The sequence below is a fragment of the Podarcis muralis genome, chromosome 10 (genome assembly GCF_964188315.1).
Source record: "Podarcis muralis chromosome 10, rPodMur119.hap1.1, whole genome shotgun sequence".
In the NCBI taxonomy this organism is placed as follows: Eukaryota; Metazoa; Chordata; class Lepidosauria; order Squamata; family Lacertidae; genus Podarcis; species Podarcis muralis.
In genome coordinates this window covers 57,263,020-57,284,785 of record NC_135664.1, presented here as the reverse complement: position 1 = coordinate 57,284,785, position 21,766 = coordinate 57,263,020, and the positions used below count along the sequence as shown (strand labels likewise).

Below are 21,766 nucleotides of genomic sequence, written 5' to 3'. Positions count from 1 at the left end.
TGAGCCATTGGCTCCCCTCTAGTAGTGTCCAAATGTTTGTCGCCTGTCCAACAGTGAGGCTGCCTTCAAAAATATACACAGTGGTTCCACCACATACACGGGGATCTTTTGTTTGGAAATATAAAGTAACCCAACTTTTACATAAACCAGTAAACCCTCAAAATAAAGTGTGGTGCCTTGGAAGAGATTACTATTCCCCACCCCCACGACTCAGCTTGAGTCTGAAATTCATTGCTCATGAATTTGCTGTGCTGAATCCAGCTTGTTTCCCCGCAAGAGAGCTGAGGCCTCAGATGTACCAACCATGACAAAGTAGCATAACAGAGGAGACCTAGATATTCACAAGGGCAACGGCAACTCACTCTAGTCAGTCTTTGAACTGATATTTAATTGGTACCAGCACTCGGTTGTTTTCTCTAGGGTGTGTTGAAGAAGTCCACTTGCAATGCGCTTCTCACAGGAAGGAAAAGGCAGGAATCTGAACTAAATCCCCAAATTACATTAATTAGCTGCCTCATATGCTTAAAGATATATTTTAAACACAGGACATGAAGCAGGGAAGGACTGCAAGGTTCAGAAGTTCAACTGGCATCTACGGTGTTATCTTTTCGGTGTCAGCTTAATTACTTTCCCAAGCATTAGGTGTTGAGATTTTATAAAACTACATTATAGTTTATTTGAGCGTTAGCTTTATCTTTTCTTTTTACAATATTATATTGTGAGGATGAGGACCTGCATTTATTATTTTATAGTCGACCCTTATGTCAATAATAACATGGGAGAGATAAAATGCCAAAATAAATTGAGTGTACAAGGAGGATCTACAAGATAAGCTCAACTCCATGTTGCACATTCCCATACACTAGGGAGGTGAGGTAGTCTTTTATGCAAGGCAGACTGAAACTGTTAATGGTATCTGATTTTTAGTCTTTTCTTTCTACTCCTACACCCACTGAAAAATGACTCTAGGTAACAGAGAAGGGGAGAAGCTGAGGGGCTGCATTTAATGGTGGCATTTTGAAACAGCGCTTTCCACAAGATGGTAAAACCATTCGGTCTTTTGGCACACAAATACTGGTGAACAAAGGTTCATTTCAGTGTTCCTTTCATTGTTCAGGCCAAGCGCCACACTCTTGTGGCTAAAAATAAAACCTTTGTGCACTTGAGATAAAATCCTAACAAGTGGCATGAATATATATTTGAACCACCTTGCTAGAAACAGGAAGAGATGCAGGGAAACAGCTGTCAACAGTAATAAACTAAATTAAATGACTGGTGATGGCCAGCAGCACTAATAAATGGGACACACACACAAACTGGAAAAAGGCAATTCAATGCTACTGGGGCTTGGCTGGGTAGATGGAGCTACTTCCACACAACAAATGGTACAAAACTAGTCAGGGAATATGCTTCTTCATAGCCCAATAGTCAGAAAGACCATTAAAAAAAAAAAAACAACTTCTGAAGTGCCAGGACATGTAAACAATGACAGTGTAAAAATGTTTTTGTGCCACAGCTGCACCTAAAGAAATCTTGTTCTTGGACTGAGTAAAAATACAATATTTAGATTGCATTCCTAAAGCCTTACTCTGATGTTCCTATCCAGAGAGGATCCATGTCCAAATACAGAGCCCATGGGTTTGCTACAAATGCACAGAAAAACCAGGAATACCCATGTGGAATTATATATAGCTCACGGCAAGTTTTAACAACAAAAGAAGGCATCCTGAACTCAGGTTGCCAATATTCAGCACTGAACACAGTCCTAAGGTTCAGCAGTGTGCAACAGTCACCTCTTGGGGAAGCTCCAGTTTGGAACGGTCTGTTCCCTCCTTCGACTGCAGGCCCATCAAGTAAGGTACAGGAGCATCGAGGAAATGCAGGAGAGAGGCTGGGAGGATGGGGACGTAGACATGTTGCCACTGAAATGGGAACAGCAGCGTGGTGATCCCTTCTGCAACCGTCATCAGTCGCTGGTAGTCTAAACAGAGCAAACCAAGACAGAATTACTATATCGTTCCTCTTAAAAAGCCATCAACACTTCAGCATTAGACAGATGGCAAGTGCAGAGCAATTCTTAAACCCACAGAGCACGTTTTGCGGCGATTCGTCAGCTTGATTTAAGTGTGCGGCACGAGCTCGCTGCTTGTTTAAAACGGATTGAAATATTAACTCCAGAACTATTACACAAAGAAAGCTATGAAATTTTAATAGACACATCCAGCTATGATACAAAATTTAAAAAGTGAATTTAAGATGAACACCAGGAGAACGGCAAAGCGGAATTATGTACATTGCTCTGTTGAATTGCCAGAGGAAGAGCAATATGCAGATGGGACAAGAAAGGAACCAACAGCAAGGGGAGCAACTGCTGTCATGCCCGTTTTTGCTCATAATTGTTCATTAGGCTGAATTTTCAGCTCACGTGTTAGCAGCCTCCAGGAAGCGAGGCAGCCTGCAAATCCACCTTGACGGAAAATCAGAACTAACTACACAAACGTGAAATGCACCCTAGGACTTATTTTTAAAACAAGATTCCAAGCCAGTACTCTCAAACTCACTAGTACCCTGTCAGCATTTTATTCCTGTGTATTCTATTAAGTTTCTAGCCAGAAAGGATGTTTCTACAATAACTGATATAAAGTGTTCTTCTTTTCATGCTGCCCAATACTGTTCCAACAATTCCAATCTGATCTTTGACTACTTCTTCCATATGAGAAAGTGCAAATGATTCTGAAGGGGAGGGGGCTCTAAGTGAAGGTTTAACATGAATGTAAAATATATCCCAACTGAAAATGATCAAGTGGCTCACCAGAGTTAACAGTGATTAAATTTCTCTTCTTGAGTCGGAACAGTTGTATTCATATTAACTCTAGTTGGTTAATTAAGAATGGATTCCCACAGTTTAGACTCCTTCACAACTACAGTGGTGCCCCGCAAGACGAATGCCTCGCAAGATGAAAAACTCGCTAGACGAAAGGGTTTTCCGTTTTTTGAGTCGTTCCGCAAGACGAATTTCCCTATGGGCTCGCTTCGCAAGACGAAACGTCTTGCAAGTTCTTGCGAGTTTGTTTCCTTTTTCTTAAAGCCACTAAGCCGTTAATAGCCGCTAAGCCGCTAAGCCGTTAATAGCCGCTAAGCCGCTAATAGCCGCTAATAGCCGTGCTTCGCAAGACGAAAAAACCGCAAGACGAAGAGACTCGCGGAATGGATTAATTTCGTCTTGCGAGGCACCACTATATTAATTTTTTGTGTGTGTGCCCGTGCGTGTGCGAGCACACACACACAGTCATATTAACAAAGACAGGTCTTATGCCTTTTCCCACAACAGAACAAGTCCTATGACTTACAAGCACATAGTCCAAAGGTGTCAAAAGAAATACTGAAATGTTTACTAACAGCACTACACCAGGGTGCCATATGGAAGGAAACGCACCCTCTTCTCAAATATTCCGTTCCCAAACTTTAAGGTAAAGGTAAAGGGACCCCTGACCATTAGGTCCAGTCGCAGACGACTCTGGGGTTGCGGCACTCATCTCGCTTTATTGGCCAAGGAAGCTGGTGTACAGCTTCTGGGTCATGTGGCCAGCATGACTAAGCCGCTTCTGGCAAACTAGAGCAGCACATGGAAACGCTGTTTACCTTCCCGCCGGAGTGGTACCTATTTATCTACTTGCACTTTGTGCTTTCAAACCAGTAGGTTGGCAGGAGCAGGGACCGAGCAATGGGAGCTCACCTCGTTGTAGGGATTCGAACTGCCGACCTTCTGATTGGCAAGCCCTAGGCTCTGTGGTTTAACCCACAGCGCCACCCATGTCCAAACTTTACACAGCTGTAAATATGGCTTTAGAAGAGGGAGGCTACCATTGTAAACTACATTTCGAATGGCCTCTAGAAGTATTAGCTTGGAAAGCACAGGTCAAATCCATTCTAGATGCATGTGCGCCATCTCTACACTTTTATACTGCCTCCCATTAGCTGAATAGCTTCCTATTTATTACCTCTCTGCTGGAGGAGCGTTAATGAGCAAAATAAAAACCACTGCCTCTCAAGTATATTATCTCTTTTTATGCCTTATCTACATCAGAGTATATTGCCAGGCTTTCAGCACAGAAAAACAATTTGATCAGTATTCAGCCAGGAATTTAAAATTGCTAGGGGCGGCACTGGCAGCCCAAACTCCCTCTTTATCTCTGGCACAATGAAGCCTTCTCAGGAGGGCGGAAGCTTAGGAAAATGTACTTTTTGAAAGGGAACAGCAAATAAACAATTTAATTATTTGTTGAAAATAAATCCAGCTATACAGGTTATAAAACAACCAAATAATACAAATAACACATAATAGAATTCAACATCAGAACAAATACAGCCGCCTAAAAATAGCTGAGAAGGCTGAACTACTAATCAGCTAAACATTAATCAAGGGACAAGGTGGTGTAGTGGTTAAGAGTGCTGGACCAGGACCTGGGAGACCAGGGTTCAAATCACCACTCAGCCCCGAAGCTCACTGGGTGACTTTGGGCCAAGCACTGTCTCTCAGCCTGATCTACCTCACAGGGTGGTTGTGAGGTCTGCATATGCCATCTTGAGCTCCTGGGAGGAAAGGCAGGATCTAAATGTATTAATACATACAAAAACTTTGAAAGCCTCAGAAAATTTAAAAAGAATTAGCCAGGCACCAGAAGGATGACAATACTGGCCTTCCAAAGACAGGGTGCCACCACAGAGAAGGCTCTGTCTTACAAAACCACAAAATGAGTTTTCCCCAGTGGCGGAATGTGAAAATGTGGCTCCTCCCATAAGGTCTGGCAAGCAACAATCATGCACACTCTTCCTCACATATCCTGAACACTTATCACCAATTTCATAAAAGAAAAATGTTCCAAAATGTGAAAAGATGGAAAAAGTTTTGGAGAGTTTTGTTTTTTAATGTATATATTACCTTATTTGTTGTAAAAACTGTTTCAGATGTTTTTCTTCTTAAATGCTATTTAAAAACATAGTTATTTTGTTGTTGTTTTATTTTTAATTCTATCTTAACTTTCTGGTGGTTGCAGTTCCGGGCTCCTTTGGGAGGGAGAATGGGCTACACATTTAATATGCAAAATAAATAAATTAGGGGGTAGCCAATGCAGTGTCCCCAGACCGCATGGCCAATAGACAGGGATGATGGGGACTGTAGCCCCACATCTGGATGGCAGCACATTAGATAAACCTGCTTAAATTCATCTATCTGGCACCAACATTGCTGTCCTTTCAGTGCAGGCAAAGAAATGTTTGTTCTTCCACATTTTTTTACAATCTTAAAACTTTCCCCTCTATAATTACAAAATCCTCTCCCCTCCCCCCTAGTTATTAGTTATGTTTTAATTTTATGTAGTATCTTGTTTTTATAAACTGCCCTGGAAGAATATGAATCTTTAAATTAAATAACAACAAATAAATGCCCATGAACAGAAAAAGGCTTAAATTGCAAGGCCAGGAGAATTCAAACTCTTCTTTAAATTGCTTGCAGGCACACATCCGAAACAGATTTCCTCCTTTCTGCAGAGTTAACAATTTAATTCACCCCTCTCTGGTAGCAATCTTGTGCTGGTAGCATTTGTCACTTATCCTCAGGAAGCTGTACTAACAGCCTCAGAACAGGATAAGTTTGAAAATGTTGGAACACACACTTTCCCACAATATTCATGACACACACATGATATATAAGCAAATAAAATACATGCATGCACACACACACATGCCTTCAAAGGGGCAGCACAGAAATTCAGATACAGAAGAAAAATTAAAAAGTGAGGTAATTGCTTTTAAAAGTCAGTCCAGAAGACCCTGCAAACTATTTAAAATATGTTAAGAAAAATATTGGTGTGAAATGCTCTGAGCTAAGCAGTTAAAAGGGTTAACACCCAAAAATAAACAATGTCTTTCCACAGAAACTGCTGTACTCCTGAAGGTTATAATTTTCTTGGAAGACACTCACAGCCTTTGCAACGATGGTGAATCTTCAGTTGGTGCTTAGACTAAATTTGTAGGAGAATGCAGAGCACTCTGTTAAGATATATGCATTTGGCTCTAAAAGATATTGTTAGGCTGTTTCAGGTTAGTTCTTTTAAAAACACTGTTTCTGAAAAAAACACCACCCGCTATTACCATTCGTGTGGGCAAGTTAGACGAAAACTCAGCAACCCGATTGAACTAAAAGTTAAGTCAGCTTACCTTGAGAATAAAGAAGGATCTGCATTTCTAGGAGAACACACGTAAAAACCTGGATGAGGTTCTCCAAGCCCAATAACTCAAAGGCCTCCCGGAGAGGGTAGTCGGATAGCGGGAGTTCATTAGGCCCAGGCCTCTGGCAAAAGATAGGCTCATAGACCCCGTAGAATTTGAGAGACCTTCCTGGAGGCGGAAGGGGCACCTCATAAAGAATGTTATGGATGTAGCTCTCCAGGGGTAAAGGTGGAGGTTGCTGGGAGGTGACTGCCTTGTAAAGCTGGATGAGGAATTTCTTGCAGGCTTGCATGAAAGGAAGGGGAGCAATGAGGCAAATGCACTTGGAGACGTAGAGCGTGTCCCTGTTGATATCGTAGGAGTTGTAGCGCTGCATCTTGGCCAGCGACGTGGAGTCCCCTTCGTCGAGGCTGCTTGCCAGGGAGTCCATGCTGCACGACGACGAGGCGCAGACGCTGTTGCATTGCTCTGCGTTGTGCATTTGATAAAGCGTCTGCATAGCTGTGCAAATCTGCTTGCTGGTGACCTCCTCGTAAAAGGTGAGTACGAACCCGTAAGTGCGGGAACCGTCTTCCCGGGTAATGATGAACGAGTGGAACTGGGGGTCTCTGTTATCGGTTTGAGTCCTGAAGGATAGCCCTTTGGGCATACATAACTGCAAGAAGAGTGGGGAGGGGGGACACAGCACATCAGTAGCTCATCTAATTTCACCTGGTATAACCCACAAGGATGTTTCTCTTGTGCAGGCCCCAATGCAATGCCCAGGAGCTCACGGAGATGCTTCTGGCAGAAGAAGTTGGAGAAAGCCATCTTGTTAATTTAAAAAAATCTGCACTCTTGAAAATAAGATTCCCAGCCTCAAGCACAAAAGGACATTGCCTTTAATTTGTATTTTTTATGAAGCAAACGGAATGACTTTGCACAATTATACTGCAACGGCCATTTGCCACCGTTCATAAATTCATTTACAGCCTCATGAGTTAAATGTGAGTATCTCCATAAAGCAGCGAACAAGAGCTCCTCTATTTCCTTTGTCAGAATTATGTGGAGTATACATAATTCTTAAAAGGGAGCAAAATTTACTGGTAAAAAAATTAAGCAAGCAAAAGCTGAATTGTTCAAGGAAACTGCAATCAGAAAAAAGGAAAACCCAACCAGGATTCCCCATGGAACAAATAGCTGCAGCAACTTTATACAAGTTACAAAGAAATGTATGTTCTTATTAATTTTGGTAGTGGAAGCATAGGTGTAAAGCAGGCATGTCCAAAGTCTGTTTCGGGGGCCGAATACAGCCCGCCCGTCGGTTTAATCCGGCCTCTGGCAGTTTATTTCCTGGGGTAAAATCCTAAAAAACCTCAACAACTTCAATCCTAAAAAAAGCCCTTCACTTCATCAAATCTGGCCCTCTTTGAAAAAAGTTTGGACACCACTGACTGTAAAGATAAAGGCAAAGCATAACTGTATTTAGCAGCCAACAAGGTAAAATTCCATTATTCTCATTCAATGCCGCTAGCTACAGAGAACACTAAAATTACTGATTTACCAGATGTGAAATGCAACTCAACCATTGGCACCGGAAGCAGAACAGTGAGACCTACAAGTGTAGATCTAGTATTGTCATCACCGTGAGTCATCCAGACTGGGTCCTCAAAATCCCTTTTACAGTTAATGCATAGAACAGTATGGCTATGACTCAGTAGCAGGGTTTAATTTCATTTAACTGATAGCCTGTGTTACAATTTTATGGTTCATGTCAACAAAGGCTATTTCTGGATGGCAGCCACGCATTCATTCAAAATGTTTCCAGATTGTTAATGCTCACAGAGCAGCATTTTTGCCACCACATCCTGCAATCAGAGATTTTCCAGGCTAGATTTAAAACTGAGATTGATTCAACAACAACAAAATACATTTGGGGTATATTGGACAACATCTATGGAAGGAAGCATAAATTTGGAAATGCCTCACTGAGGTATATGATGTGGGCTTGTCTGCCACTTAACGGGAGATTCAAAATATTTATATATAATTTGCGTGTGCCTGGGTGTATGCACGTGAGAGAGAGATCATGTGTAACACAAGCCCTTGTGGGATGTGTACGTCCACAGTAAACACACATACAAAATCACAGAACTGTAGTTTGGAGGGACTATGAGGATCATCCAGTCCCACCTCCTGCAATGCAGTAATCTTTTGCCCAACGTGGGGCTTGAACCCACAACCCAGAGACTGAGTCTTGTTGGGCATTTAGTATGTGCAAAGCAAGGACTGCCTGTAAGCTAGTGGCCACAATTCAAGGTATTGACAATCATTTATAAAGCCCTAAAGAGCTTGAGGGCACAAGTTCCTGCATGTGCACCTCCTCTAGTGCCAGACAACACAATCCTAATGATGGGGAAGGAATTCTGTTTGTGGTCCTCCTGAGGTATTGTGGTGAAAGGGACTTGCAGAAGGGTCTTGTCACTGTCTAGAGTGAGGAATCAGCTCTTTCTTGTCAAAAGCACACTTACAAGTTAGGAAAATGTGTGTCTATTCATAAACACACATGTTTTCATTGATGTTTTTTTCCTGTGAAAATTCTTTGAGATATTATATGGGATGTGATTCACAAATGGAATCAAACCAAGAAATAATACATTAAATGAACATATATTCATTAGACTGCAATTCTAGCCAATAATATTCTGCCAGTAGGGAGTAGATCAAGCAAGGGTAGTGATTGCGGCAGGATTTACCATTTTTCAGGGCTATGACTTACTCACCCTTACGTTTCCAGGTGCATAGATCCTAAAATAGTCACATAGAAAGGACTTAATACTAATTCTCAGGGTAGGGATGGGGAATAAGCAAGAAAGGATAAGAAGCAACAGCTTGGGAACATTTACATTTGCCAATGGATAAGGACATGAGTCACCTGGGATTTCCCCCATAATTTAAGTGCAGGACGAAAAGCAGCCATTGCTGTATGTGAGAAAACAGAGGTTTCAATGTGTGTTACATCCTGCATGGTTCAGTACAAATGGAGAGCTGCAGTTTAGTAAAAGGATTCCCCCTTCCTATCTCCTTTTCCATGAACTAGATTTCTCAGAAGCCATTTGCAATCCGTTTAGCATCCAGCAGTCCCAGAAAGTTCCCCCATGGGCTAACCTTCAAAAAAGCTCGTGCATTCGCCTCCAAGGAAGACCACCAATTGCTATTTATATAAAAGGCAGGCAGAAATGCAAGGCAATGACAAAACTAATACTGAAAGAAAAAGAGCAACGAAAGCTAGCAACTGCCTATGGTTATTGTTAGCGGGGGACAGAGAAATGCTCTCTGAAGTGAGGCTTTTATTCCCCAGCCCTTAAAATTACAACAAACAAGATTTGGGGCAGAAGCAGCTCCATAAGGATTATTTATCTTAGCACATTGTTTTCACCCCATCATCATATAGAATGGTGTCATTAATAGGTCAGGAAGTGAAGAAGGCCTAAAGTAGCCTGTTCTGGTTTTGACTTGGTTCTGATAAGGAGCAGAGGGGCCGGATGCGGCCCAATCGCCTTCTCAATCCGGCACGGGGACGGTCCGGGAATCAGCATGTTTTTACATGAGTAGAATGTGTCCTTTTATGTAAAATGCATCTCTGGGTTATTTGTGGGGCCTGCCTGGTGTTTTTACATGAGTAGAATGTGTGCTTTTATTTTAAATGCATCTCTGGGTTATTTGTGGGGCATAGAAATTCGTTCTTTCTTTCTTTTTCAAAATATCGTCTGGCCCCCCACAAGCTCTGAGGGACAGTGGACCGGCCCCCTGCTGAAAAAGTTTGCGGACCCCTGCTGTAGACCATTCTGCACAGAATAAAAACTACACAGTGAACTTCTGTGTTTACATGGGTATTACAAGTTAAGGTGTTCAACAGTTCTGTATGACAGGACTGAGCTTAGTTCTGGTACTAAGAATAAATTTCTGCATCGAGCAAGTGCATTGAGGGGCAGAGAGGCTTCCTCTCCAACATGCAGAGGTGAGCAGGTCAGGCAGGAAGTGACTTACAGGTAAAGGAGATAAAGCGCTGCTCAGACTGACAGAGGGTAAAGGGAGGGAGGGAGGGACACCCCGGGTGTGGAGCCCAGAAGGGAAACAGGAGCAAAACAAGTGATGAATGAATGAATGAAAGCCTGTGAGAGAGAGAGTGAATGTGTGAGTGAGCATGAGAAGGAGGAGAAGGAACAAACAAGATACTGACTGAAGCAAGAATAGAGGAAATGAGCATGAATGTGGTGAACTGAGAGCTTATATAAGGGGACAACGGGAGGGAGAGAAAACAGGGAAGAGAGGGAAGGAGGCTTGTAAAGTCTGGGGCAGTAGACTGCTTAAGAGTCAGGAGCATAAATAAACAAACCCTGGAGGTTTTTAAGCAGAGGTTGGGCGGTCATCTGTCATGGGTGCTTTCCTGCATTGCAGGGGGTTGGACTAGATAACCCTTGGGTTCTTCCTAACTCTACAATTCTATGATTCTATGGCTGTGCTTGCTGATAAGAGGAGCCTTAACCTTGAAATGTAGATGGGATCACCAGGTGGCTCTGAATACAAGAGGCATGCTGAATTTCTGAATGCATTTGGGACACAAAGAAGTAAGGGAGGAAGCTTCACAGACAGATTGCTCCATAATTCCAATAATAAATCCCTTGCCACTATTTTGTACCTAGCTCTAAATTTGGGATCTAGTAAACAAAGCAAAACAGTAGGTTCTGCCAAGCCTGAATTCTGCCCAATACTGCTTTACACAATAGTAATATTCACTGGCAAAACGAGTGTTCCACCAATAACAGTTGACAAAGGATAATCTGAAAATCGTACTCTTTTTGAAAGGAATACTTTCAAGCAGAAAACCGGTTCAGTGTGACAGCCTAAAAGCCAACAAGGAAACTTAAATTCAGCTTAAATTTAGGCAGCAATCCTATGCACGTTTACTTGGAAATTAAGCTTCATGGAACTCAGTGGGTCTCGGTGCATTAAAAAAAAAGGGGGGGGCTGCAAGTTGATATGCAGCCTTAAACAATCACTACACCAAAATCCTACGCTGCTACTTTCCCCCAGCCTACTTTTCACACTGTGGCTGAAGGAGATAGGAAGAGAGTAAGGCTGAAGCATGCAAGAGAAACCAGCCTTCCTATAGAGATGGGGGAAATAATGGAAGGAGGAGCCCTCTCTTTGGAAGGAGTCTTCTCTACATACCATGTTGACTGCATCTTGATCAAAAGGGTTCCACTCTATGTTCTGGGGATAGTGAGCCAAGACTTTGGACTTGAAAGTTCTTCTTAAGGGGCTCTGGTCAAAGTTTTCTCCTGTAACAAAAAAAAAAGCCACAATAGTTACAACAACTGGTTTGCAAGACATCTGGCCCGCTCAACATCTGATCAAAGAAGAAAATGCAGAGGGAAAGGACATGTATGTTTTTACTTCATCGGCTTTTAGAAAAGGAAGGTCTAGGACGTGCACAAGATGGATGCATTCAGCCGTTTCTTCCTTCAGTTAACTTGGCTCTGTAATTTGAACTGATGTGGGTGCATTTTTAAAGCTACTAAAAGCAGCACTGAAAACCCACAATCGTCATTAGGGGCTGCTGTAGAATGGCTGTGAGCCAAACTGGCAACTTAATACTCTTGCCCAAGTTTAATGTATTCAGTCTAATCTCCAGCATAGTGGCGAAAAGATCAGCGGAAGAAGGGCGACACATGAACTTGCATGGCATACAACAGTGTCTGCAATAAGAAACAAATGTGAAAAAATGTGATCCAGGGATCAGCTCCCCATCACCAAGGGAGGAATGCTCATGTTTGTCTACTTAAGAAAAAGCTGGTAGAAAGGTCCACCAAGGCACTTCAAAAAATTCCTGCTCAGTGAGACCTGGACGTTTCAGCATCTCTACAAAGGACCATAACAGACATCATGTTAACTGCATCTATGCACTGACCATGCAGCCCTGTTGTTTTTAATGCAGAAAAGCATAAGGGAAAGGGGTTGAAAAGTATTAGGATCCTAGCAAGCAGCCAAGGTGATTTAAACCCAGGAAATGCCCCATTGGCACCATTAGGGAGGAAAGCACTGAATTCTCTCTAGCCACTTGGTAGGATTGTGATAATTATCAGCCCACCACAAGCAGATGCTGTTTGCACTTCTTGCGTCACCAGAGTTCTCTAGTGGAAAGCGCAACTGAATAGAAGATGAATAAGGAGACCACAACTTATCTCAACTGGGCTTGCACATGAGACTTGCCTATGGTAGTGTGCTTTATGTCACCTGCTTCATGTGGTAAAATATCTCAGGCTGGCACTAGACAGTGATAGCGCCAAACCTCAGGAGATGGGAACTTCAGAAAGGAAAAGTGAACCACTACATTCTTCTTGGTTGAGAAACAAGGCAAAGGGCATTCAATTTAGCACCATCAGTTTCAATGCTGTCCCCTCACTCCCCACCCACCCCAAAAGTATAGCAGAATATCCACCAGCAGCAGTAGTAGTAGTAGTGGTGGTAGTAGTAGTAGTAGTAGTAGTAATAATAATAATAATAATAATAATAATAATAATAATAATAATAATATTTCTACCTTGCCAATCTGGCTTGGTTTCCCCAGCCACTCTAGGGGCTTACAACATATATAAAAACATAGTAAAACATCAACCATTAAAAACTACCCGATACAGGGCTGCCTTCAGATGTCTTCTAAAAGTTTTATCATTCTTTATCTCCTTGACATCTGAAGTAAGGGTGTTCCACAGGGAGGGTGCCACTACCAAGAAGGTCCTCTGCCCCCTGTAACTTCACTTCTCTTGGTGAGGGAACCAGCAGAAGACCCTCGGAGGAGGACCTCCGTGTCTGGGCTGAGTGATGGGGGTGGAGATGCTCCTTCAGGTATACTGGACAGAGGCCATTGATGGCTTTAAAGGTCAGCACCAACACTTTGAATTGTGCTCAGAAACGTACTGAGAGCAGTGAAGATCCTTTAGGACCGGTGTTATATGGTCCTGGTGGATCCCCCCTCTCTGCTAGTGGAACAGATTTCTACTATGCAACGGAGCTTACCCTTCCTCTGCTTTAAAGGGTTGGGTTGATGGCAAGACCCTGAATTAACTTCTGTGCCCAGTCCCAGCTGCCTGGGGCTGATGGGAATTGGGAGTCCCACAACATCTGGAGAGCTGCAGGTTCCCTATCCCTACTATAAAATGCTAGATAGAAAACAATGAATATTTGTTATCACCTACAAGAAAGATTCTGTTGGGGTAGTTCCACATTTCTTCAGGAGTACCTAAGTCTATCTCAGAATCCTCGTGCATCATAAAAACTACATTAAAAATGCACCTTAGAGATAAGGCACCCTCAAGCCCCATAGCTCATGTGGCTAAACTTCAGCTCCCCAGAAGCTGTTATCACTCCAACTCCCATCAGTCCCAGCCAATATGGCCAATGGGAAGGGAAGATGGAAACTGTAGTCTAGCAACTTCTAGTAAACCATACCTGCCCTTACAGAATGGCCTGTCGTTAACTGCTGAACTTCTCACTCAACTCAGCAAGGTACAATCTGCTGGTTAGGATCATTTTGAAACTTTACACAGAAGCAAGCCAATGTTTATCTTGTAATACACTTGTGCCAGGGGAAGGCTGTAATTTAATATATTATAATAATTTATTATTCATACCCCGCCCATCCGTCTGGGTTTCCCCAGCCACTCTGGGCAGCTCCCAACAGAATATTAAAAACACGATAAAACAGCTTCCCATCTAGCAAAGATGTACAATAAACACATCTCCAGCTATGAGTCTCATCAAATTCACCACTTTCATTTTTTCAGCAATATATCTGTTTAGGATATACACCTAAAAGATTAATACAGTAAACATATTTTAAGACTCATAAAAGCCATTCTCAGTTTGTTATTTTCCCAGAACATATACACATATACATTTACATACATTTTCCTGTCTCTGCTTTAAATTGGACAAAAATGTCCTGCTCATCCCCATTTGCTTTTTAGAAAAAATAATAGCTACTAACACAAAAAGATGAAATGTGTAGTGAGGTCCAGTTTTGAAAAGCAATTGCAAAGGAGGGCTAAATACAACACAACACACAGAAATACACATGTGTATACAGGCTGCCAATCAAAGGACTGAAAACGCTGCAACAAATGGTGCAGATTACTGCTTGTTGTAGAGCAACATTGTATAGTTATGTAGACTTATCTGCTTGGTGCATATGTTGTGGTGTAGGGCAGCCAGTGCTTTGAAGTTTGGAAAACTCATATGAGAATTGCTCCATCACCTTCATAGCAATAAATATGGATCTTGGTGTCTAATATATAATTGTAGGTTTTTCTAGGTATTTGAGACATGCACATTTTGAAATTTTAAAGATAAAAAAAATTCATTTTGCTGGATAACTATCACTGGAATTAATTACTTTCTCAGCTGAAAAAATTATAATCCACAAAGCCAAACCCTGAGAAGAGTTCCAGTAGTTCTACTTTTGCTTACTTTGTACTGCAAAAATAAAGACGTTTTCAAGCACCTGCAAAGGTGAGGAATGCATGTCTTGGGGGTGTCATAAGTTAATAATTATAAGATTAACTTATAAACTGCACTAGCTCAGTAACTTATTTTAATTCACATTTGGCAAGATGCAGGAAATGAAAAACTATTCGCCAAAAGCAAGTCTGAATGCACTCATTGGGACTACCTGGCTAGATAACTGTGCACAGGATTGCAGCCATGCACTCAAACTCATGTTCTGAAATACAGAAAATGGTGCAATTTATTTGCTTTTAAGCCTTTGCAAATATTGTTGTGTCCCACTCACACTCATTCTAAAATCCCATAATAGGCAGTATTATGGCAGTAAGCCTTTACGTCCTAATCCAAGAGAGAACTACTATAATAAATTACCATTGCAGTGGCACTCTGTGAGTGATATGCAAACTAATGGGAACTGCAGAGCATAAAACAATAAGAGGATTTCACCCAACGCAGACCTGCAACAGGGATAGAAATTATTGAAGAAATAATAATGCGTGTGATGCAATAAAGTTGTATTTTATTAATCTGTTGCCATTTTTTCCTCGTGAATATATGAAGATAAAGCTGAAGGGAAAACTCTACTAAAAATGAGACTCCAGAAAACAGAACTGTGAATGTCTGACAATATATATCATACAGTATGTTTTATTACAAGCTCTCAGTGTTGTGGATTCTCCTATTTAGAAGTCTCAAATGTTGCAAAATTAGACTAACAATAAAGGTAAATACTGGCTTACAAGTGTAACATTTCATTTTTTTGAGTGTCCTTTAAAGTTTCATCAAGGATGAATGGAGATTTGCACACATTACTATGGTCCAAGTCCAACACTTTTAGGCACTGTGCTACACTAGCTTTCAAGACAGATTTCATTGTTAAAGTAAGACTTTCCTAGATGCAACATACTTGTTACTGTTAGTCAGCATCCACCTTCTGAACTTATTCTTCCATGCATTAAGGACACATGGAGGGGGGAGCCCTCATGCCCTGGCTCCAGTGTCCTCGTGGGACCCACCCTGACCATCACATGCTAAGCAAAAGGTCTGAAGGGGAAACCGACCCATGTTTGCCTGAGCACACAAACATAGGCTTCTCTGTGTGCTCAGGAACCAATGTGGAAGAACCTCCTTGTATTCAGCTGAATGTGCATATATTTTATTCATCCTTCTGAAGGGGGCTGGTGGGCAGGAACTTTGTGCAGCCATAAGTCATTCCCACTGCAAAATACTGCAAGATCATCATTTATTTAAAGATTCTGATGCCAATATGAAAGTTTTGTATGTGCAGGGGGTATGAAAAGAACATTATGTCCTATGTGCACGTCGGGCTCATCTTTTCTGCATAGTGAGCATTCCCCAAGACCCTGTCTTTTGGGCCAGCCATTGTCTTCTAGCCTAACTTACCTCCCAGTGTTGTTTTGAGGATAAAATGAGAAGGGAGAAAACCAGGTATACTACCTCAAGCTCCTTGGAGGAAAGAAAGGATGTAAATGCAAGAATGAACAAAATAAACATTTATAATTGGCTAACTCGTTTCTCTTGTCTGCCTGCAAAATCTAGGGCAATTTAGGCTTACAAATGTGTAACTAAATGTTATGGATGCTGCTGTTAAATTAGCACCTCTCTGTTTTATATGGGGAGCTAAGTGGTCTCCATTAAGCTGTAAATTAAAGTTGTATCATATAGTGTTCTTAGATAAGTAGCCAACAGTGCTTCAAGAATATTGCAGACAATATATTTATTAGGATTAAAATATGCTTAACATTAAAATATTTCACTTTTCCCAAAAACAAATGGGTTTGAAAATATACTGGGAACCTGGACATTGGGAGTATTTGAAATGTGTAATCAATGCAGGAATAGGATGCCAATTAAAAGCAGCAAACCCTTCTAGTCCACTTATCAGACTCCAACACTCTCAGTTATAGCTAGTTACGAATTCTGTTGAAGTGCCTTTGCCACATATGTTTTTATATCTCTGCCCGCCTTAGGGAGATTCTACAGGACTTGTATGTCATGGCAGCCATCTCTGTCAGCTGACAATTCTAATTAAATTGTTTCAGCGTATCCTGGTGAATCTACTTTCTCTCAATGGATTTACTCTTTCACTACAGTAAACTTTTGGGCTACATAAAAACACAGCAAAGAGTATTCAGTGGAGGCCTAGACAAACCAAGTTCTCTCATTTTTTCATGACAGTGCTCTCCACTTACTTTGTCTGTATCTTATCGCAAATATCCGGATAACCAGCTTTATCGTTTCTTCTTGTGAGTGTAACATTATATGCCAACCTTAGTTTGGGTTTAGTTTAGTTTTCCATGTGTTTGTTTTACGGAAGTTCTATTTTGTTATTTGGGTTATACAGATAAAATTACAATAATATTTAAACAAGGAAGAAGAAAAGGAACAAACCATGATTTGCTGTTATGAGAATGAATCGCAGCTCTCGCATCCTTTCCTCTTTCACTTACAATAAGTGGAGATCAGAAACATCTGACTAGCTCCATTCCTCCATCCCCCCATACTAACACCTGAAACAGCTAGAAAGCATGACTCCTATCACACACACTGAAAATGTGGCTCTGCAAATCTGCCTGGAAGTGATGGGCTATGATGACACGCTGCCAGTTTTGGGATGATTCTACAGGGGGGAACATGGCTGCCTCCAGAGAACCATGGGGGCAGCCATGTTTCCATGTTTGCCCTCAGACCTCCTCACATGGCATTTGGCAGAAGTGTTGATTCTGAAGCAGCCCACATATCTGACCTACGGTCTAGTCTGGTTATTGCTAATTAGTATTTAAATCTTTTTTTAAAAAGGAAATATGGCAAGTTTTTCAATACAGCATATAATTTTGCATTGTTTGCTGCCTTGGGAACAGTACTGTTTTATAAATGTCATCAGCACAGGACTTTGGGATGGGGTTGGGGAGACTTCCAGGGTCCCACTTGGCAGAATGGGCAAGAGGTTACTCAAACACAACAGGGCTGGCTTAGTGCGGTAATAGACAAGACCACCAAAAGGGGGCAGGTGGAAGACCATCAAGTCTGGAGTCTAAAGTTATTACTGCAGACCATTCCTTAGGAACTGTGAGAGCAATTTCCATCTCCCCCGGTCCCCCCCCCCCCAGTAGCTGGCATGCCATCTCTGTTCCAGAAGATAAAACATTACTTTATGCACCTTACATCCTCCCACAAGAACTTGCCTATAAACTCAGATGCTTGCCTAAAGGGCTCTTTTCCAGATTCCACTACTGTCAGCGAGGCAGGTGGCAACTGGAGATGTGACCTTTCCTTTGATGGTGCCCCAAGTTTAGCAACTCTTCGCCCGGAGAGGTACACCTGGTACCAAAATCTGTAATCTTTTTGGTACCAGAATTTTGGGGGGTGGGGAATCTTGATTCAATTTCTATCTAGTCAGGCAACTGTTGTTCTGCTAGAACTGATGCTGCTCTTAATTCAATGCTGTTTTCAGTTTTTTTTTGCACTGAAAGCCACTCTGGGAACTTGTGTTGAAGGTAGGAGGACAGTATTAAAGCAAAACAAACTTGTTATGACCTTTCACAGGAATTCCTAAAAATTATTCAGGGTAGCTGTAGGGGACATTTCCAGACCGAAGAAAAAGATTGTCTTCTTCTGGCATATAACATCTGCCATACAGGGTGGTGGGAGGGGAAATAATAGATTTATTGATTATTGATTACAAGGAATCAATCAAGATCGAACCAATCAAAGGAAGAGTATTTAAAGTATTTATTGAATTTAAAGTGCAAGATGGATGTGATTACAGGAAATCTGGAGATTAAATTAGTAAGCACCCGCCATCTTTTTCTCTTTTTTTTACCTGATGTTCTGTTTGCTGTATCTGAGCTCCTGCCATGACGATCGGCTTCTAGCCACTGGTATAAGACTACATAACATAACAGAAACAAAAAGCACGTATGAACAAAATGAACAGAAAGTGCAGACACACACAAAAACATGGTTAAGAAAAGGAGACATGCACCATGAAGTAGCAATATTTCCTTCTGCTGCTTCTGACCAGAAAGCAAAAGAATGAAACAATGCATGTTAAGACGGGGACACACACACACACACACACACACACACACACACACACATATCCACACAAAGCTCAGCCCACCAGGAAAGTCTCCTGCAGGAACCCAATTGAGACAAACAATAGGTGTTTTTTAAAATGTGCTCAATCACTTCAAATTTGTGCTGCTTTTCCAAATGGGCTGTGCATTGTCTGTGATAGTAAACAGCAATGGAACACACTAGGGGGTAGTTCAGATATCGCTGCCTCCACACGAGCATCATTGAAGGGGAAGCATTCAATAAAGTTTAAGCAAGTGATCCTTAATCTGTGTTCTAAGAGGTTACAGTGCAGTGCAGTACAGTACAGTTTAGAAGTTAATGCTAGAAGTATGTCAGCAGCCACCCATGAGGCACTGATTCGCCATCCCTAGCAATGTACAGAATAGTGACATCATCCACAGCAGGGATACAAAGCCTGCGGTCCTCCAAATGTTGCCAGACTACAATTACCATTGCCACTGGCCCTGCTGGCTGAGGATGATGGGAGATGTAGTCCAACAACACGTGGCGGGCTACACACTCTCTATGCCTGGACGAAAGGAACACCTACTATGAGAAAGGTACTAGGGCAATCAAACTACCATGTAGTGGCCAAAAATACCCTGGGAATATTTACTTACGTACAGCATTTGGCCAGAACATGGGAAAGCCATTTCAGGATTGAGTGTCCAAGTGTTGTTGGAGCACAACTCTAATCATCCATGAATATTTCCCATGCTGGCTAGACCTGGTGGGAGTCTGGAAATCTAAAGGTTCCCTGACCTTGTGAGAAAATAAGGAAGTGCAAGGATTCCCCAAGACAGCATTCCCTGCAGCCCCAAATGTGTGGAGGGTGGGACGGTTCTCCATCCCTGGGGCCTGAATGACAGGGTTAAACAGAAGGGCTGGATGCCAGGAGGCAGCATTAACTGGGCGATCTCAAAATTGCAAGAAGGATGCCTGCCCATTGTTCTGGAAGCTGGCGATTGGATGGTGCTTGGAAGTAAGTATTAAAAGCAACACTCTCAACATGTGTGGGTTGCCACCATGGGCAATGCCAACACCTGAACTGCCCCATCTACAAACAAAATATGAGATGTTAAAATCAGCAATGAAAGGGAATTAGTATTTTAGAACAAGGAAAGCTTCTACACGTAATGCCATTCTCTCTCCCCCTTTTTGGTATTTATTCAATTTTTCAATAACAAGAAACCAAACGAAGAAAACACAAAACATGGCTGACAGGCAGGGATTACGGGAGTTGGACTCCTGATTTCTCATCCCCGCCATATACAGTGTTAGGCTAGTTGGACCAATTGCACGATTCCATACAGGCCAGCTTAACATGAAAATTGAGTAATCTGAGAACCTGAGATTTCCATTTGGAAGAAAGGTTTCTAGTTTGCAACAGCAGCAAAAAGACGTAGCCATGAAAATTTGAGGGCAAAGCCCAGTAAAACCTGAGAAACAGAGCATTATATTTTCCGTGGTCAGAGACAGAGCTTCAGCACCTACTGCAGCATTTTGCTCCTCGCCACAACTGGCAGAAATGGAACGCACTACCTGTACTAAAGATGTGGGTTAAGCTAGGAGAAATATGCATAATTTTAGACACATTGCCAACTCAACCTCTCTTTGGTATACGATTTGTGTTTACTATGGCGCTAAGTTCTGACAGAAATTTAAGCAGCCCACGAGATTTGCACATCTTTGCAGCAACCTGAAACCACCTGCTTAGAATGGATGGGAGGTGGGTGTCTGATTCTCGCATCCAATGAAATGTGGGCTTGTTGAAGGGGGCACGTTCAGTGTAGGAGAGGCTGAGCCAACGTAAACAGTCTCTTGTGAATTCCAGATTTTTTGAGATGATGCTTACAGAGACCTTTTGTTTCAGTGGTACTTAGTGGGCAAATAGGCACCCCTTTTTTAAATAAATTGTCCCTTTCCTTCAGAATTATAAAAAAAATACTCCTTGATTTGATTACGTAATATGAACACTTAAAATTTAAAGGTCAAGTTTATTGGCTAGAGCCAGACTAATCATTTGGGCAGCCCTTTTTAATTCATTTCATGTTTCTAAAACTGGAGATCATCTGCTCTGCAAAAAAGACAGAAAAGTGAGAGAGAGACAAAACAGGTTGAACACTTAGAAGTGTCAACCTGCACTGCTGACAGAAATGAATACACAAGCAGTATACTAATGGTGCTATAACGACAGACAAAAACGGTTGTGTTTATATGGCCTCCGAGATCTCATTACCGCAAGCCATTCCTCTTTGATTAGCTTCTACACAGAACCGAGGCACACACAGGCAAGACCTACAAATACACTTAGGAACAAGACACCCAAATATTTTCAAATAAAGCTCCTTCATTCATTCCCCAAGAGCTCGGTTATATCAAATGTTGGTCTACTGGGCTTATAAATAAGGGGCTGCCCCATTTTGCTATGAAGTATTCATGCACTTAATGCAAGGAGTTCGCTGTGATTGCTTGAGTCTACAAGTTATGCAAATCCCTGAAGTAAACTGATCAGCAAGACCCATTAAAATGAATATTAATTCACAGAGTACAATAAAACTCTTCATATTTTGATTCGCTGGGTCTATAACACAATTCACAGAGCACATGAAATCCTTTTCAAATTACTCTCCGTGTGTGTGTTTTGTCTCCAGCAGAGAATAATTTGACTGCTTTAAACAACAGCTTTTCAAAAATACAATCTGAGAAAGGGTGTTTTATTCTAGACTTCCTTCCCATCCTCCACCTCCTGACCTCAATTGAAGGATCTCCACTGTCTGCCTGGAGAGTAACGTTATACCAACCAACAGCTTTGGTTTCTTAATATAGCTACACATCCAAATGCCAGCAGAATAACAAAGACATTCAAAGGGGGGGCAGTGTTGCA

At 41.8% G+C, this 21,766-nt stretch overlaps 1 protein-coding gene across 9 annotated transcripts in view; it reads right to left on the bottom strand.

Moving 5' to 3' along the window:
* Positions 1 to 21,766, bottom strand: part of DENND5B (DENN domain containing 5B) — a 96,668-nt gene that overhangs the window by 33,581 nt on the left and 41,321 nt on the right. For 5 of the 9 annotated variants that reach the window (XM_077935103.1, XM_077935107.1, XM_077935104.1 and 2 more), the window contains exons 2-5: positions 18,623 to 18,688; positions 11,446 to 11,555; positions 6,220 to 6,886; positions 1,794 to 1,981 (exon numbers count right to left, since the gene is read on the bottom strand). In XM_077935103.1, coding sequence (XP_077791229.1) covers positions 1,794 to 1,981; positions 6,220 to 6,886; positions 11,446 to 11,555; positions 18,623 to 18,688 — 1,031 coding nt within the window. Of the gene's footprint in view, positions 1 to 1,793; positions 1,982 to 6,219; positions 6,887 to 11,445; positions 11,556 to 17,190; positions 17,246 to 18,622; positions 18,689 to 21,766 lie in introns of those variants that run through there. The other 4 variants (XM_077935105.1, XM_077935108.1, XM_077935110.1 and 1 more) reach the window with 2 other exon arrangements.